Genomic DNA, 20,709 nt, shown 5'->3' on the forward strand with positions numbered 1-20,709 from the left:
TACCTCAGTTAGATGGTGGAGGGTGTGATAAAGAAAATAGTAAATGCTTTTATCCATGCAGTGCAATTAATATATAATATATATGTTTTACAGAAGATGTATTTAATTGATTCGTAGGTGTGTGACTTAATTTTCGTCAATGTAAAGTTCATGCTGTGTAAAATAAATATTTATGTTTTAATGTTTTAATACAATATTATATGAAACATGCTTAAATGTTGTTGAGTTTAATATATATGATTAGCATTTGTTGAAATACAGTGATTATTATGGACAGCAAAAACACCTCGGTATTCCGTACAATGTGGATGTTTAAAACGAAACATTTTCACAGATTGTCTACATTAATCCGAGAAATGTTCCATAACATCCTTTTGGAAAGCATTTACTGCCAGAATACCGAGGGGTTCCGCAACATCCACTCAGAAGATTTAGGTTGCAAGATTACCGTGAAGTTCAGAATTATTTCGATAACCCACTTACCGGAACCGGCTCCCTCGTTCTGTCCCATCCCTGATAGCAGACCTGAGCGATACAATTTTAAATGTACGAACAGAACCATTATGACTCCCGGGAATGTGACGTGTATGTTACTTTTTTGTAAAGGTTTGTGTCTGTATTGAATTTTGTTCAGTAGAATGTCACATTTTCTGAATGTTACTTTCACATCTGTACACAATCTATACTATTGACGTTTGGTATTCTAGAGAGTGTTTTGGTATAATTACTGCGATAGCAAGCGTTCTCAGTAGGATTAGTACCAGGTTTGGTTATTTCTCTGAAATTTTAAAGTTCCAGTATGACATTCAGCGGATGATTGTGCAAACTATGTATGTTTCTAAACAATGAAATCGGATCTAAATACACTGGGTAAACGGAGTGATGAAGGCAATCATGATTTGGTCAGGTTTCTTTTGTACCAGGATGTTTCATTCACTTGGGTTCATAATAAGTAGCATTTTGTTTAGACTTCACAGAACTGGTATGTATATAACAGGACTTATTGTTGCTTCTTCATTTCTTTTGAACTATGATATCTTTGACTTTAACTGATAAATCGAAACCTGTCGCCGAAATGAGTATCTGACCATCACATTATGTGATATTATTGGGATATTTGACAATGAAAAGGAATGATTGAGGCACGAATGAAACATATAAAAGCGCAGGTAAACAAACAGGTTTGTCCACTGTCACATGTATGGAAAATCTTAACCCGAGATAAAGCTAAAATATTTTGCCGATAATTTAATCTGTAAGTGTAGTCACATAACGATTACCAATGAGTCCTTTGTTTGATATTATATATTTATTATATATTTGGATAAAACTATATTATATTGATCATCACATATAGATGTGATAGATTACCAAAACAGTTAAAATATGAGTTTCAACCAAAGTATAACTTCGATCTGATACCCGTTCCCCCATGAAAACGTTATCACTACATACTCATCATCATCATGGATCCAAGTCCTAAAAATAAGAAAAAAATACAATGTATGAATTAAACAAGAAAATGAACATTAGAAATATTTTAAAACAAAAAACGTTATTTTGAAAATCCTGAAAGGCTCTTGTTTTGAAGGAGATTTTCAAGAAAAAACTTTTATGAAAAAATAGGTGTTTGGTATGTGCAGAAATGAAAAGATTACAAAATGAAAAGTAAGTAAATATGAATAAAGCTAATGCTAATGTCAATACGACATCGGAAAATATATTTGAAATCAACATTAATTTTTTTAAAGTAATTAAAGCTCGGATAATTCATTATAATAGAGCTGCGTTTTATTTTAGAAATATTCACTTTTGATGATGCATACTTTTTTTGTTCATTTTGATAGCCTTCGACAACGTTAACCTTTAGTTAATAAAAAAACAATGATGGAAAAGAAAAACGAACAAACATCAACAATCTAATAGCATACCTCCTTCTCCTAGACCTGGTCTCTCGCCGGGTTCTGGCACCTCTAAACCGCGTGCTGTAATGGGGAAATATAATATGCTGACAAAATGGGAATTCTGTTATGGAAAAATCACGATAATAACAACCCTTGGGTTTGTTTATAGTATTTGCATGGAAAAATGTTTAATGTCATTAAGCTATAAACAATTACATATATTCTATCATCTTGAATCACCAACTTATTATTCACTCCATTTCGTTACTTAATGACTGAACGTCATATTTTCCTGTGTAATGTATTTTATGTTAGTTTCATCCACATATTTTTTTTAAATCTTACCTCTCAGCATACGGTCTCTCATCTGCCTTTGCATCATCATATCTGTATATTAAACAATTGTCCCATTTAACTATTGTTCATATCAAATTCAATATCAACACCTTAATTATTATTGTCAACAAACAGAGACTGCTTCTTGCGGTTCGTTCGTTATAATCACGCAGCTTTTTTTATGTTTCTTATATTCTTTACTTCCAAAAACTGTATACTTAAGCTTAGTGATAAAATAAAATTTGCTGTTATTGAAAGGATTGTCTCCCTTACCCCAAAAACGATCTAGCGTGATCGAAGTTAAACTAATTCACAGGTATAACTGATTGAATTCGCTTTCTGCTTGTTTCATTTGGTCAAGTATTTATTTTCAATAACCAAATGATACGTATGGTATACAATTAGTTGCATTTGTGCATTCTACTTTGTAATTTACAAAAGCTATGCTAACAGCGAGTAACAAACACCTACCGCGTTTGATGTCAACAATAATATTTATATATCATTATTTGATCTTGTTTCTGTTGTTTACTATACACTTTCAAAGTAGACAAAACTAGAATTACATTGGTAGGAAAAACAAACTATAAAAATTGTATATATATATATATAAGAAAAAATTATAAAAAGTGTAAATATCATAAATATTGAAATTCGTGCATTCGACAAAGCAACAACTTGTGAAAGAAATATGCATTTCTTGTAATAACCAATAAGGCGAAAGCAATCATAGGAATGATACGTATTGGATACATGCGTATCAGTTTTGTAACAATATGTCACGAATAACAACATGCACACATGCTCGAAGTCTTACTATATCCACTCATGGATGTAAACTACAATCTACATATGTCAAATGTTAGTAGACATATGTTTATGTAAGCAGCAGTAATTTATTTTGGGGACAATACAATAACATAACCAATAAGCATCTTTGCTATATGTGTATCAATTTCTTACAAGGGCTGTTATTTTCAATGGGTTATACTTTCTGCTATATTTGAAAGATATAGACTGTTTCCAAATTCCCCGAAAAATAGACACCATTATGTCCTAAAACTTTATTTTATTTTATAGTTTTCGGTATAAACTTTCAATTTATAATAATCCAATCTTGCTTGTTACAAGCATTTTTATAGGATAATTTTTTTGTTATCAGCTCACAACGTAAACATATCGCACGCACGAGAGGCTGTTCTTAAATGAACTTAGCAGATAGGGCATTAAACAATAATAAAACAAACAAAACAAAACCATAACGTAAAACATTGCGTGATCATTTGAAACTTTGATACAGCGGCGTAATGATTTTTGATAGAAAAGAGTCCACCAATAAAAGTGGATTTTCACAAGGAATGTATACCGTAGATTAATTCCTTAATAGCGTATTTGTTATCGTCATTTTAGTACATCCGCAGAAATTTGGCCCATTGAAAACACAACCTTAACAGTAAGAGGCGTATATCATGATAAAAGCTTTGGCTTGTTTGCTACTTACTTCGCCTCATTTGGACAGGGTTAAGGGGTCTACCTGGTACGACAGTACATAGGAATAAGGAAGGAACATGTATAGACATGTACTTCAGCGTGTATAATATAACAAGGACGCCCAGATAACATTATTGCACATTATATAGATCATTATATATTATCAATTTGCATCTTTATATAAAGATTTATGTTGTCATAAGATATGAGTCTTAGGAAATTTACAAAAATTAAATATACATTTATGGAATATCAACGTAAATAAAATACCAAGAATTCGCCCAGTCTTTGAAATATTTACACGCTAAAATATGCATGCATGCAGTTATTGCATGTATTAACCCCTCTACTTTCCCTTAGAAAAATATAGGAGATTAAACTGACAAAAAAAGAATAGACATTTTCCAATTTTTATGTATTGGGAATACAATAATCGAGGTATCGTCATGCTGGCTTTTTTGTTTGTTTTAAACATCCTTTGTAACGTGCGACAGGAAGTACATCAAGTCAAGGTAGAACATGCCACAATGCAGGTCCGTAACGAGATATCAACATTCGGGATCAACTACAGGTGAGGAGAGTATGCTATACTCACTTCGCCTACGGTTCAAAGGACCTATCGTAATTAATGGTATAATGAAGTGAAACCTATCCATGCAGACACTAGTGTGATATTAAAACAAAAATGATTTCCTAGGGCAACATTACACCATGTTCATTTCTCTGTACAACACTATCCGTATGCGATATCTACATTATGTTTCTTAACTTTTAATATTTGTACACTAGTTAAATAGAACCTTTACTTTACCATCTTAATGATCATCAAGGTCAAATATTCAAATGGTTAGATATTTGATTTGTATAGTACGATTACAACGCGTAATATTAATAGTTTAAGATCTTATGATATAAGTTCGTGTTTTATTTTCATATAATCATTTACACACTGAAGCTATGTGTCAATTTGAAATATAAATGATGTTTTCAGATGCACACATTAACTACAATATTACACTATTATTTTCGTCATCGATGCAAAAAAGAGACAAAAATAGAATTAATATATCACGAAATAAAATAAAAGATTGTTAAGAGTGTTACCTCTGCGGCCTCCTCTCCTTCCTTGTCTGTTAGGACCTCCTGGTCCCCTCCTGCCGCCATTAGGTCCGCGTCTCCCTCCTTCAAAAACACAACGTGTCGCACATTTTATAATACCATTCGTTTTCGATAGTTTCAACATGCGTTATTCAACAGTTATTCTGTTCCGTTTTAGCTTCGGCTATGGTTTCGATATTCCACACATGCACTTCTATGGTAAGAAAGTCGTGTGAAATATCTACAACAAGGTAATTGTTAACGAAGCATAGTGCATAGAGGATGTGAATCCAACTGTATATCAAATTCTTTTTGCTTCTACATAGATACGCGTTCGGTTACACATATGTTGGTTTTTATATGAAATACATCTGTTACAGCCTTTGTTAATTGGTACTTCGTATACTATAAAGTATTAATAAATATGTGCTTTACATTCAACTTGAATATATCATGTATATTGATTTCAGAGAGCTATATTATCTCTTTAATGCAATAATGACCAGTTACATCAGGTCTGTACTGTAGCTTTACTGACCTTGACCGCCATTCGGTCCAGGGCCGCCTCTTCGTTGACCACCTGTAATTAACAGATAGGCTCGTACATATTTTTTCCTAAAAAAACTTCTTTGGGTAATTTAGTTTTCAGTACATCGGACTTGGACAGGAAAAATATTGGTGACTTCACATATTTTTACTGTTTTATTATACGGACGAAAACGAAAAGTCATTAAGATATTCCATGTTGAAAAAATATATATCCAATGCCAAAATTGTATGCTAGCGATGTACACTTTTGGAATAATTAATTTAGAAGAGTATACGGAAAGTGATATAATATATATATATATACTTACAAAAGCATTACCCGGTAGAAAGTGGCCTGACTGGCACTCTCTTTACAGAATACAAAAGTTTCTTCGAAATATATCAGTTCGCTTATGAATTTGAAAATGTTTAGTTTCAAAATCCCTTATTTCTTATTTTACCGGATACATTGGCTTTCACCAACCAGTGTAGTGTATATTTAAATAGTTGGCATTGTTGTTATGTATCCTACGTACCATTAGGACCGTTCCTTCGTGGTCCTCCACGTCTGTTACCGCGGCGCATTTGTCCTAAAAGATTATAAAATATATTGAAATAAGATAATGAAGTTACCCAATTAGTAATTGTATGGCAACTTCTTAATATTAGTTCTGTAAAAATGACATGTTTTCATGGATAAACAATACATCTATCAGACACCACAATTCATAAAACGTCAGTTATATAAAATGCCTGACCTGTTTTTATATATTAACATTACTCATTTTTTATTAACTGCAAATGTGGAAATTGAAACAATTAAACTTTGTAATTTTTTACCGATATAAAAGATAGCCTGTTTATAACATAACTTTTACCCATATCTTGACGTCCAAAACGTACATGCAACCTTCTTTAAGACATCCATGCGTTACTGTTGTCAGTGATTACAATATCCTTATTGTTCTTATCAATATATTAGTAATATGCTATTTCATTATATATGGTATATTTTAGTCTTAATCAAACTTAATCAAACATCGGTTTCGCGAGGAAAACCGTAAACAAGATTACCCTTCTTGGGATCTAAATGTCGATGGGCAATAAAACATTACAACACTTACAACCCATTACAAATATGAAATGGTGACAATACGACGTATGGCACCAGGAAAATTCCACACCACGTGCTTAAATATTTGTCTTAAGAACAAATGTCTCACCTCGTAGTTGACAAATGTAGGTAAGCATGATTTTATGTTATCAGTCTAGGCGGGCTCTTTTATTCTCACCATATATTCTCTAGATACCCAATACAATAAGAGATATCAAAGTCAATAAGGATATCCAGTCCAATACAAGATATCCAATAAAATAAAATATATCAAAGCCAATCGGAATATCCAATTAACTACAAGATATCATATATAATACAGGATATCCAATCAAATCCAATACAGGATATCCAATCCAATTCAATACAAGATATCCAATCCAATACAGGATATCCAATACAATACAAGATATCCAATCTAACCCAATACAAGATATCCAATCCAATCCAATACAGGATATCCAATCCAATCCAATACAGGATATCCAATCCAATCCAATACAGAATATCCAATCTAATCCAATGCAAGATATCCAATCCAATACAGGATATCCAATACAATACCGAACCTTATTAAATGTGAAAAACCTTCCATTCTGCGTAATTGTTATCAAAACGAGAGAAATAATACATTTCTTACTGCGATTCAACAAATTCTATACTATTATTGAGAAGGTGGGTGGATTCCATGTCACTCTTACCTTCACCACAAAAGTGTGTTATAGCGTAGGCAATCAGACCTGTCGATTTGATTATAATATCGTGCACCTTCGATCCTTAGTAATCGAATCACCGGTCATTGAAACGTTAAGCATACCGTAATATATATATTGCTAAGTCAAGATTTATAAATGCTATTTGAGTAATTGTATAATTTTTAGTTTACTTATTAGTTATTATATTTAAGTAAGTTATGTATTTGTTATCTCGACAGATACAATGATATTAATGCATACAATACTTTCAATGGTTAATAACTACTTTTTGTTTTATTATATTATGGAAATATATATTTAGTTCACTAATATTACGAAAAGGTTGCCTTGTATTCCACTCAAAGGTATTCATATATTATCAAAAATGAACAGTGTTAAGATTCATAATAACCATTAGTGAAATATCAGTCACACCTGTGTCTAATAGATCAACAGGCATTCAGAACCCATAACGCTCACATTCAGAACACAAAACATTCAGAACCTAAAACACTCACACTAAGAGCAAAAAACGCTCACATTCAAAATCCAAAACGCTCACATTCAAAACCCAAATCGCTCATTTTCAGAACCAAGAACGCTCACGTTCAGAACGCTTAAAGCGTCATTAGCATGAACTCAGTATCATACTTGACATATTTTGACAAACCATTGTAAAGATGAGAAAAAAACCCTTCATTCGCGATGTGTAAATGCAGGTACTAAATAACATATTGCAAAGCAAACCTGAAAAACAACGTTCTGAATCGTGAGTGAATAACGCCAATTGTAAGCATATCAGCTAGCAATATTGGAAGACAATATATATCAACATCATGTCGCACAGCAACGAAAACATATCACAAAACCGGACAGATATAATAGATATTGGACATGTGCCAACTGTTTTCATAAACATACTCCTTAAACTGATACAAGATCCACAGGTGTGACTGTCTAGATTAATGTTAAGTGTAAGTGTGTAATATAATGTACGTATATAACATTTTTGACAAAACCTACGAAGGATACGTCGGTCTTTTCGACTCAGTTCTCCGCTCATTAGACGACCTTCGCCTGAAGCTGGTAGGTCAAACAGGTATTTCAGAATTAGAGGAAGCATTTACTTACATGTGCTATTATCAATGTCACTTTGTTTGTTATAAAGTTTAATCATTACCCCTTGTTAAAAAATAGGAAATATGTTATTATTTGTCAAAAGAAGCTTTACTGTTTGAACAAATAGTAAGATAATTACATTTCAAGTTAGTATTCACTTCATTTGAAGACTATTGAATATAACGCAATAGTTATATTTGAATAATTATATATTCATGATTAGAATTAAAAAATATGAATAATTACAAACGTTTATTTTGGAAATGAATGTGTTTGTACTTTTAAAACTAATATATGTTAACATCAATAACAATTTGACCATAAAATCACATTGTTCGTACCTATTTTTTCCGCCACGTTCGCCTTTGCCATTTGTCCCAGAATATCCATGGCTATCATAAATATCAAATGAAATCGTTTACATATTGTATCGACGCTCCTATTACAGATTCAACTAAGTGGTATTTTGCGTTATTTTATCTTGCCCTTCTCAAATTCATCATTTTTACAACTATTTTGGTTGTCTCAACATGTCTACTTGTTTCCCGCATTTGTTTGCCCCTTCGATGATTTAAGTTGTCTGTATGATGCCTAGACATACGTTTAGGTATGTAAAACTACACTCGACTTTACACACTTCAGGGTGAAAAGGTACTGCCATGACGAAGTTGACGTCTAATTAAATGATAAAGATGCAACATTAGACATCTTTACACAAATAACCATTTAGTCCATAGAACAATACTACATCGATTGAAAAACAGTTGTGACCTGTACATAAATGATGACGTGTTTAAATTTGTTGAAACGTTTCATTCCAAACCTTTAATAAAAAGTAGAATATAAATTTGCCATAAAATCTGACTGAAATGACCTTTTTCTACAATGTTACAAAGTAGATTTAGTACTTAACAGGTATGAAATGATAACCAATTTTTTAAGCATCTGAATTACGTTCAACTAATATCCTAAGTATAGTTATCACTTAGCCATAGTAATCACTTAGCCATAGTAATAACGTAGCCATAGTAATAACGTAGCCATAGTAATCATTAACCGATAGTAAAAAAACAAGTCATGATGATAATTCTGATTGAATACTTTTCCGTATAAAAAACTGAATAAATACAAATACAAAAATATCCATTATTATTGTCGGCCTTGATCCTCCTTTAATTTAAGAAGCAAAGCCGTTATGCCACAAGCAAGCGTATTCCCTCAATTAAACTATGTCAGCAGTGATAGCGATACATCTCTTTATAAGAAAGCATTAAAGGTCAACACGATCTTATCAGGAATTTAAGATGAAATACTTCTACTCCAGATTCATTAAGAAGATCCGCCGGCTTCATTTGAATACAAGTGATCTTCAAGACATTATTTTTTCATGTATTTGATTCTTTTTGCGATTAAACATTCCTTCCATTTCGTTATTTGCAATCTTGAACTATCTATAGAACAGTGACACGTTTCACCAGCAGATATTTGAAAGGTAAATTTAACAACGAAAGAAGTACATAGAGTTTCTCTTTGAAAATTGACATTTGTATCTATTTAGATAATGATGTATTTTTCCATTAATAGATTTCAATTGTAAACACTTGCATCTGTATCTGCATATTTCATATTTTAATGCTAAAGCGTATATGCACCAAGCAACAATGTTGCATGCCTTAAAACTGACCTTTTCTTTTTCGATTTCCTAATAAAAACGTTTAAACGTGAATTTAAATAAAAATATCAAAACAATAAACTGTGCGAAACCATGTGTGACAAAAAGAAATAACCGAGATTCCATACAGCTACTGTATCAATGTTTAAAAAAAGTGTGGATGTTTTAATTTGAAATACATATATGTACTGAAATGTCAGTGAATCAGTTCCGTCACGCATGGTACCAACACATAACAAACATAGACATATGACGTCATGAAGGAATATCCCACCCCAACACTACTAAGTTATGTTTAAACTTCCGTACCTCCCATACCTCCGCCCATTCCCATGCCTCCACCTCCGCCGCCCATAAAGGAGTCTAAAAATAAAAGAACATCAACATTTTGTCTAAAACAAAGTTCATAACGAAAACAAAAAGCAAAATATTCACAAAATAAAATCATACGGAGCCCCTTGAATGGCACAAGGATATTTAAACCATGTATCAAGGATGGGTAAGCGCATTTTGAATGAAATACGACACACACAATACTCATTTGTGTTCATATTCCCAAAATGAAAACCAGGTTTGAAGGTGAATATGATAATGAAGCGAGAGTAAGAAAGCACGTTACATTGTGAATGAATAAATAGTTAATTTAACTTACAGTGTAATAGCATTGAACACTAATTTTTGATGCAAATATTTATTAACAACCGCATGGAGATATATCAATAATGGGAAAAGTTAAAACAGCATCATGAAAAGTAATATGAAAGCAGATGTTTAGGGGTAAACTTATCATAAGATTGTAAGGGAATACTGTAAACGTACTTTATTTAGCGTACTCAAATATTAGAGCATTTCCAAAGTTTTACAGATTAGCGCATTGATGAGATTGCGCGGCAACATTTTTTGATATAGAAACAGTTTACTGAAAGTACAAGTAGCGCAATCGTGATTTAGCGTAATGATTATAGCGCGAAGAGGCACTAAAATAAGACAACCGCTTAAATATGTACGTTTACAGTAAAATATGGTAAACAACATTATTGCAGACATTACAAAATATAAAATATTCCAAGTAACATTATTGCAGACATTTAAACATATAAAATGTTCTAAATAACGTTCTTGCACACATTACAATTTATAAAATGTTCTAAATAACGTCATTACAGATATTTACGAGACTTAAATGACATTATACATATATTGTATTCGTCTTACCAATCATAGTCTGCATCTGGTTGCCTCCTCCTCCTTCACCGTTATTAGCTGTAATAAACAGTAAGGCATACGATTATAATTATTTATATAATTTATTATTATATATACAAGTAAAAATCATGTATATAAGTTATGATTATCTATATAAGTTATAATTATATAAGTTACAATTATTCATATAAGTTATTATATTATATTAAAGTTATAATTATGTTTATATTATATAAAAATGTATATCAGTTATAATTATGTATAAATGTTTTAATATTACAGTGAAAAAAGGACATCAATGCGGCAAATATTTATATCTTAATACTGTATCTATGATTGTCGATAGCAGCCAGCGCAATAAAACTTCAATATTTCTATTTTATGTACAACCAATCCTCTTTAACATAATGCATATGCACATAAATGTGTGATATTGTAGTTGTTAATGTAAACTTTATTTTTTTAAATGCACATATGCATTTCAAATGTACACGTGTACAAATTAGTGATATTGTAACGGTAATATGTTGGCTGCTCGCGACCAGTGTATGTATTATTTCAGACGGGCAGAAAAAAAACGAAGTAGAAAATGAAATAAAGCGCAAGAATACAAATTATCTTTTATCACAGAGAGGTGAAACCATGAAAAAAAGATCGGAATAATCACAAACAAGAGATCTTCGAGTTTAATATGCCAGAAATGGATATAAATCTGCAATTTTATATTTGTTTCGTCCATCTTGGAACCATCAGTGTTTCCGGGAAATAAATGTCATGGAAAAGCGAAAAATACTAAAATGGTCTCGATAAAAAAAATCTTAAAAAGTATAAAGCATGTAGGCAAGAAGATGTACCCATCCCGTGATTTAATCAGTTCAATTATTGCAGAATACTGATAATATGAAGGACGTATATGTTGTTGTGTAGACAGATACTTACCTAATAATCGTGTCATCATTTGGTTGAACTGTTCCTGCTCGGTGAGAGGTGCTGGTGTGGTTGTAGTTGTAGGCGCTGGCTCTTGTCCTCCATCTAATATTAACAATACAATACATGTGTTAAATTTAGATATAAGAACAATACTTCACGGCATCAGGATAACTCTTTGAATAGCAGCAACTAATGTAACATCAGTGGAAATGAAGCTAGAAACCCCAGAAATGATCAGCAGGTGCTACATGTTGTGGACTTTATATCGTCAGTTAGATTTCCAACTTTTATTTTCAGATTGATCAATATTAAGAGGCCGTTATGGTTGCCATTTCATCAGCAAATTTTATGTCACCGAACCCCGTTAAGCTCGAATATCAGCACATAAGATTGTAGCCAGTACCGTATTAAACTGTTATATTATATATAGAGATGTGTAAATATATATAATATGTTATACGAAGAGAGACTTACTCAAAATTCCTTTGAGTTGTTGTCGCTGAAGTGGATTGAGGCTTTCTGTTAGAGAAAAAACACAAAACAATGTTTTAAAGATCCATTGTATACAATTTAAAGACGTATAACCACGGTAAATTGTACTATATTCATCAATAATGATCCCGACAGTTTGCGGTTCTTACAATTTATTGTGTGAAATAATTCAGACAATATTGATCAAAACAACCTACTTTATATATTGTCTCTTACATAAACCGATAAATATTCAATACCGATACGGTGTTTTGTGTGTTACAAGAATTATTATTCTGATACATACGAAGGAAGGACTGGAATCCACCCCCAGACTGCTGTGGTTGTGGTTGGGGAGTTGTCTGCCTTGCTGGTGGAGCTATAGGCGCCTGGACGTTGTTGCCGAAAGATGATAAAGATCCAGCTGTAGGAACAAGGTACATAACCCCAGTGAACAGAATGCAAAAAACAAATTACGCTTGAATGTAAACAAATAATCGAAATAAAATTAAACGCAAAAAAAAAAAGCCTACAAATAGACGAAAACGCAAGGTATTTAACAGCAATATGGTTACACAATCACTAGTGTAACATTTCGTTATATCCCGCCCAACGGTATTCGGGAAACCTGCCAGAAGCTTTGTCGGTGGAAGAAATTGGAAAAAATAGTCATAATTATAACAAAGAAACACTTTGGAAAAAACAAAGTCAAACAATGCTTATTGCAACCAGCATACGGTGAATTAGTATACACACAAAAAGTAAAAATACAACACTACATCAATAACAAAGTGTTCAAAAGGTATTACATAGCATCTCTATCCAATGTCACAGCAAGTCCATTCAGTTGTTGTGTTACTTGTATATAATATATGCGAAAAACAAGGGTATTCCTAGCCAGCATGATCAATATAGGATAATATAAATATGTGGATATATAATTTGATTAGATACGTTTATTGATATATTGATATATTGATAAATATATAAACTGTGACGCAAAAAGGCAGGCGTGGGGCATTTACTTCCTTTGTACTGGCAACATTTACGAATTTGTAAAGAATTCTTAACGTTTTAAGATTTTAGGATAGCCATCATTTACTCTCGCTTTTTTGGATTTTACATACAATTTCATCCGCGGAAGAAGACAGACAGGCACTTATTAACAGGATTTTGGAGCAAAACATGCCCATGTTTGACTCTTGATATTCGATGCAATAGTCAACAAAATCAGTGATGAACACTGAGTTCTAAGGACCAGGAATTTTAATAAGCGATAATTAATAAATAACACATAGGCCCACGAAAAATAACATGCTAAACGGCAAATTTTGTCACTATTTTATAATGTAATACATTTTTATATATATGTATACAGGAGTTTATATATATATACTATTAATGAACCAAGCGCACCACAGAAAGCACAATAAGAGCTGTAGTTTCCACTTTGTGCAATAAGAATGACTCACCTGTAGGTAAGTTATTTAAAATTTTCTTCAGTTTGTCCATAGCAGTTGTTTCAGTGCCTAATGATAATATACAGAGGATATCTGACAGTATATTCAGTAACAACAAACTTCTTTCACGAATGGGGCTAATATCGTGATAATGGGGAAATTAAGAACTGACTCGGTATATTTTGCTAAAAAATGCAATTAACTGAATTCTAACCAGCATCTTCAGTGATACCAAATACATTTCACTCGTGTGGCTAATATTTTGATATTATTATATAAAAAATAGCCCAACTCGTGAAAGATATTTGGCATTATTGAAGACACTGTTAGATAATACTCTTTATAGCTTTACGTACCTCGATCCTGTACTTGTGCAACTTGGTCATTGCTTGTCTGCTGGGGTGCGGCTACTAATAAAATAAATTGTTATTTATGTAAAACACTCACACTCCGCTCTCATAGATAGATTGCCATACACTTAAGATATTCTTGAAACAAATATTACTAATTTATTAAAGTATCCGATAAAATAAGTAGTTTAATGTTTTACACTGAAGAAAGAAGTACTCGAATAAGCATTACAGCAAATAAACATCAAATGGCAAATAAGCATTGATTATACAAAATTTAAATAAGTGAACAATTTCAGTAGCGACATATTCTCTACAACAAATATATATATCTCAATCAAAAGCATATAAAGTTTTGTTCAATAAAATCCAAAAGCATCAGATAAAATGATAAAGGCAGTCCTGGATTTGCAGTACGGAACGGATATTGTAGACTTGAATGTTGTTGTATAACATTGAATGTTCACGGGTAAATTCTTTACAGTCTCAAGCTATTTGTTTAAATGCATTGTATACACTTTTGAGGATTCGAAATATAAAGAAAATAACTGCACAAATATTCAAACTACTTTTTTTGGTTGTTTACAGCGATATTTCATCAGCAATTATCATTTTGTTATTTTATCCAGAATTATGATTATCAAGATCTACTTAAAAATAATGCAAAACAACGTACATGTAACAACCTTGAATTTACCGTTACTGCATTACTATGATATATACAACGCGACGCTCGCTGCCTCAATACGACAGAATTTTGGCAGTACATTAACAAGAAGCAGTTCCGTTATTACACTCTAAAGCGTTGCGATTTGTATGTTGGGTTTATCGCCCCTTGAACAGCCAGGACATTTTGAGGCTAGATGCCCTTGTAGTAGCTAGTGAGTATTCACTGGACAACATACGAGAGACCCGTCCCATGTCATCCAAAGCAATTAAGGTAAAGTATCCTTCCCTAGGACACAACCACGAAAGCAGTAACCGGTCCGGCCAACGGCTTCCCGAGAAAGGCAGACCGCCACGGGTAGGGGGCGTCGAGCCACTTACCTGGGATCTTCAACTTAAGTTACGCAGGTCAGTGCTCTAACCCATTGAGTTTTCGCGGCCCCATAGCAAGCTTTGCGAACACATTTTAATTAGCCCTAGTCTTCAAAAAAGAGCTCTACATCTTTTCTTACCTGATTGTTACACTTTGCGGCAATTTGAACTATTTAAAAGCACACAATGCCCTGAGTCCAGGGAACGTAAAAAGGTAGGGGAAACGAAAATACATTCAATTTACAAAAAATGCAGAAGAACAAATTGTACATGTGGTACCCAGGACACAAATGTTAGTTTTTATCATGATATCTACAATCATAAATATTAAGAGATAACATAAAAAAAATTCTTTACGAACAAAACATGCACAAATATTTATTCAGCAACGCATGCGTAAACAAACACAGCATATCTCTATTATGTACAACACAGGTGTATACATACGCAGTGACTTCGCAGCCTCAATTTGCGCGGAAGAGCCGCTACTCTTCCCATCTGAAGAGGTTTGCGTATTTGTTTGCAAACCCAGTTTAGTAAGTAATGTAGAAAGAAATTGATGTTGTTCTCTTAGCGATGTTGGGGTTTGTTGGCGATCGGCTTTTTGTGAAATAACCTCTGTCAAGAAAATGTCGGTTGTAATCATTGTGTTTATAATCATATGTAATGAGAATACGTTTTCATATATCACCGTATATTTGTGATATTTTGTTTTATAATAATATTAATGTTTCGTGAATCGCTTTTCGACAAGGGTTTTGACGAGGGGTTTATCGTATAATTTACGGAAAACTAGTATTGGAAAATACTTAAAGCATTTGTTCCAAAAGAAAAATACTACGTTATATTTCTTTTGCTTTATGTTGATTGTTTTTAAAATATATATATATATAAAACACGTATTTTTCATATGGGTTATACGATATTGCTTATGATAGCTGATATGGACCGGGTCATGTTATACCATTATGCAATATATAATTATCTATAATTTGGTGTCAATATTGCTATGTATTATCGACTCAGTATCTTTAAATATGTTAATCAGAAAATCATATCTTTTTGTTGTTAAAATGTAATGAATAAACTTTTTCGCTCACTTTGATACAGGGTAGGATCTTAATAACACATCCGACCTGGTTCGGTGTACCATGATTACCTTTTGCAGAAGGGGACGATACGCTTACAGGTAAATGTTACAATATAATGTTGATGTTAATGCTGCATGATATTCAAATGTATCAACACATTGATACATGTGAAATATAAGCAACATTTAAAAAGTTATATTTTTAAAATAATGTAATGTAATTTTACATAAACTCAAGAAGGTAATGTCGACGCTTTAAGGAAACCGTTTTGTTAGAAATAAGAAATTTTGATTTATTACATTTACTATAAAAAATATATATGATGAATCCCTCTCCGTTATGAAATTAAAGGTAACGCATAACTAGTTTTGTTAGAACACAATGTTATCGAGAATCAAGGACAAGGCCCTCCTCTTGAAGAAATGTTCAATGACGATAACGAAAGGTAATACCGCAACGCATATATGCATGCATCTTAATCGTAGGGATACTTCTAAGAGATCTAATGATATTTATGATATTATCAGCAGTGTTGATAGTGAATATTCTTAGCAAATAAAAAGACATTAATTGTTAATTAAGTATTATAATGAAACGATATCAACATTGCAAAGCTATGCGATAAATGTAGCTAAGGTTAAGTAATTACTATACTGCACCATTATTTCGGAGTAGTTATTTTCAGAAAAAGCTAATAATTCCTATTCATATAGCGCCCGGTTTCTCCTTATTCGCAGAAGGCAGGATCTATTTGAATTACTAGAAAGGGATTTTATTAGATTTTAATCCGCACAGCGCAAAAGATAAACATACCATTTTGCTGTAGAGATGTATATGGCGGACTGTTTGGGGTAATGACATTGGCGGTTGCATCACTTGATGCACCACTGACATCAACTCTTGAGACCTGTATATTGTTCCTCCTCATTGCCGCCCCCATCGCCAACTCAGCTAGCGTAGGGGTATTACGAGTGGGCATTTGTGACTCGCCCATTCCTTGTAATTGTGCAAACAGACTGCCAGAGCCTTGCAAAACAGCATCCATCGGGAAGTCTTGTGGCGGAGGTGTCGTCACTGCGGCTTTTGTAGTTGGCGTCGGTGTTTCTGTTGTTGTTGTTGTTTCTGTTGTTGTTGTTGTGGTTGGAGTTGTTGTAGGGTCGGGAGTGGTGGTTGTTGTGGTTGGGGTTGTAGTTGTAGTACTGGTTGTCGTTGTAGTTGGAGCCTGGGTTGTGGTGGTGGGTTGTGTGGGTGGGACTGTAACATGAACCGACGTCACTTCCGCTGGATCCGTAACCAATTGTTCATGGGTATGCCTACGTGTTTGCCTATTAGCTTGTGGTGAAGTCGTTGGCCGTTGAGTTTCAATCCTAATCGCTGTGGTAGGTTGGGGTAGAGAGGCAGTTGTCCTTGCCACTGACATTATTCGATTTACAATCCCTCTTTCGAAAAACGTTGTAAGCGCAGCAAGCATTTCCTTGATCTGTCGTAACATTTCCTGCTGGACTTTCAGATTGTTTGCCGACATCATCTGTCTTTTTTCTAGCTCTTCCATCGCCCTTTTCTGCTCTATGAGCTGACCCTGGTCTATGGTCGTGGAGAAAGAAGGGGACATGCTCACAAAGCTGTTCGTGCCAGAGGCATTCGCCGGTACATATAAACCATCCTTAATGTCCAAAGACGTAGGGGCGGAGGCGGTGGGCACAATTCTGTTGTCCGCCGTCTTTCTGGTAGGTTCCGGACTGGTTGCAGCTTGAAAAAGTGTGTTCACACCTGGGCTAGCTGTAAACACCGACGAAGGGTATGTTTTTCTCACATCAATTGTCGTCTTTGGCTTCATTGACGTCAATGTTACAGGGATACCAGACATAATTTTTGTAACTTCAGGAGTCTTTGTCACACTTTGTGAATTTACCCTCTGTTGTGTAGCGTTATGCTGTTCTCCTAGCGTTGTGGGATATGATTTGGTCGGTGGTGGCTGTGTGGAAGTAACACTTCTCCGGGTCGTTGTAGACCTGGACATTTCTACGGTATTTGTCGGGGATGTTTTAAAACTGGGCTTGCTAGTTGGAGGAAGTGACGGACCAACTGTGTTTCCTACTGGGTATGCAGTAGGGCCAGATATCAATTGCTCAAAGAAACTAGCAGTGGGTTGTGGAATCAATGAAGAGAACATATTTGAATTGTCCAGAATTGGTGGCATAGTACCGGAGGGATTAAACAGTGAGCCAAAAGTGTCTCTTGTAGGTGATGGCTCAGCAAGCCCCGTTTGTGATTGCCTAGATTGAAAAATATTCAACCAGTGGTTTGAGGCAGCATCGGTGTTAATGGGTGCTCCCTCTGGGTTATCTAAAATTGGAGCAAGGGTCGGCCACTGACTTTGTAAGGTTACTGGTGGCCACTGAGGGGAGAGGGTCGGCTTCAGGCTGGTCATAACACTACTGGTTTTGATTGTCGAATCAACATCTGTAAAGAAAAAAAGGCTGATGGTGACGTGTCAATATACAAAAATCTTCGATAATAACGAAATGCCAATGCACTTAATGATATTAGTCAAAATCTATTGCAAATCAACAACGATGCTTTAGGTCACAACGCTTTTGATTGGTCAGGATCTGTGTTGTGTTAGAAACTGTAAAGTTGGTTATATTCGCGAGGGATTTATTCTCGCTTTATTTGCGGGCATTAAATACAACCCGAACATAATTACAGCAAATATCATGGATATGGGTTTAACCTCCTGAAAAGTATATAACGCATTAATACATGATTTGGTGAAAGTCAATACCCACGAGCAAGGTCAAGAGCAAGGTCCATCGGGAAAACCGTGAAATATTAACAACTATACATAATTATAACCACCTACAGATTTTACAGGAAAGTATGTATTTTTATTTCATCGGCGAGTGAATAATTTCAAATCAAATCAAATTTACAATATTGGAAGATACAGATTGATATATGCTTATTGCAAATCCTAAACATGAGTACCTCTTATCGAAAACACTTACTTTCCGCCAGTGTGTTGTCTGTCTGAGCGTCGCTTGTTTGTGTGGATCTCGATTTCGATTCTGAAATATTCATGGTAGATTTAGAATATACAAAGACTACATAAAATATACACTCTGGTACCGAAGGTATTGATAATGTAATGACTATTCAAATATTCATAATTGATAAATTAAATTATATCAAAATAATTTGACGTTTAGAATTTAAACAAATTACCTGGAATCGCAGAATTCATTAGTATCTACTCAGGTAAATATTGTTAAAACTAGGTGTTAAGGGGTATTAATAACCATCTATGTTTTTCTGGTTAAATATATAAAAGCGTAAGAAGCCAAGATACTTACATTCATGCAAACCAGAACAGTTAGGGAAAGCGGCATTTTTATGTCAGAAGGTTAAAAAATTAGTCTTTAGATCTTCCAGTTTCCGTCTCAATGTTGACATTGTAAAACAAACATATTTTTCGCGAATACACGATTTCTTGACGTCGGAAATTACTAAGTACGTTCGATGAAAATAATTTTGCATCATTTATCGGGAGCTATATTTTTGTAAAATCTATCAACGATTTTAATATCTGGTTACGTTTACATGTATTTGTTTTGATAATATTCCAACATATAGAGGAATGACGATGTTTATTCCAAGACTCTCTGGTTAACAAATATGTTATGTTATGTTATTAAATGTGCAATTTATGGATATTAGCTGTACAGCTGACCTTAATTCGGTACAAAGTCACATTCCACACTGCAAACTCAGACTGCCTTATTTTAAATGTGAAAAAGTACAAAATATAATGTCATTTATTAAAATATGCCCTCGTAAAATCTGCGACTTATTTCACGCAGTATATATCGTCATTTTAGGACGCACCGATTAAGGCGGCCCCTTGCGTACGGAGGCGATCCAGAAGAGATTGTGGCACAGATAGTGACGAGTGTACCATCGCTAAAGGCTCCGGGGCTGGAAAGAAGTAAAAATGCAATGTTATAGTAATAAAAAATGAAACTGAAAATATAATATAAAAATATTAACTAATCAGAGTTAAGATATGTAAAATCGGTAAAATTAGTTACAGTACTGTATATGTAAACTATTCCCCGAAAGTATGTGATAATTTTCTAAGTAGTTCTGATGAGAACATTTGATGTTCAAATTGAAAAATAAGCTTGATTGTCTCGCATAATGAAGGGC

At 33.6% G+C, this 20,709-nt stretch overlaps 1 protein-coding gene across 34 annotated transcripts in view; it reads right to left on the reverse strand.

Annotated features, from left to right (window-relative positions):
* LOC117315970 (location of vulva defective 1-like) overlaps window positions 1-20,709 on the reverse strand; it is a 69,424-nt gene that overhangs the window by 19,075 nt on the left and 29,640 nt on the right. For 16 of the 34 annotated variants that reach the window (XM_033870427.1, XM_033870431.1, XM_033870428.1 and 13 more), the window contains 21 exons: window positions 20,389-20,478; window positions 19,512-19,571; window positions 17,317-18,966; window positions 15,860-16,030; window positions 14,381-14,434; window positions 14,037-14,093; window positions 12,872-12,988; window positions 12,568-12,612; window positions 12,103-12,195; window positions 11,173-11,220; window positions 10,267-10,320; window positions 8,627-8,677; window positions 8,190-8,249; window positions 5,894-5,947; window positions 5,368-5,409; window positions 4,836-4,913; window positions 4,327-4,347; window positions 2,250-2,291; window positions 1,932-1,985; window positions 1,456-1,479; window positions 484-525 (listed from right to left, as the gene is read on the reverse strand). In XM_033870427.1, the coding sequence (XP_033726318.1) occupies window positions 484-525; window positions 1,456-1,479; window positions 1,932-1,985; window positions 2,250-2,291; window positions 4,327-4,347; window positions 4,836-4,913; window positions 5,368-5,409; window positions 5,894-5,947; window positions 8,190-8,249; window positions 8,627-8,677; window positions 10,267-10,320; window positions 11,173-11,220; window positions 12,103-12,195; window positions 12,568-12,612; window positions 12,872-12,988; window positions 14,037-14,093; window positions 14,381-14,434; window positions 15,860-16,030; window positions 17,317-18,966; window positions 19,512-19,571; window positions 20,389-20,478 (2,907 nt within the window). The remainder of the gene's footprint in view (window positions 1-483; window positions 526-1,455; window positions 1,480-1,931; window positions 1,986-2,249; window positions 2,292-4,326; window positions 4,348-4,835; window positions 4,914-5,367; window positions 5,410-5,893; window positions 5,948-8,189; window positions 8,250-8,626; window positions 8,678-10,266; window positions 10,321-11,172; window positions 11,221-12,102; window positions 12,196-12,567; window positions 12,613-12,871; window positions 12,989-14,036; window positions 14,094-14,380; window positions 14,435-15,859; window positions 16,031-17,316; window positions 18,967-19,511; window positions 19,572-20,388; window positions 20,479-20,709) is intronic. The other 18 variants (XM_033870430.1, XM_033870426.1, XM_033870441.1 and 15 more) reach the window with 13 other exon arrangements.

This window comes from Pecten maximus, chromosome 17 (assembly GCF_902652985.1).
Source record: "Pecten maximus chromosome 17, xPecMax1.1, whole genome shotgun sequence".
NCBI classification, from domain to species: Eukaryota; Metazoa; Mollusca; class Bivalvia; order Pectinida; family Pectinidae; genus Pecten; species Pecten maximus.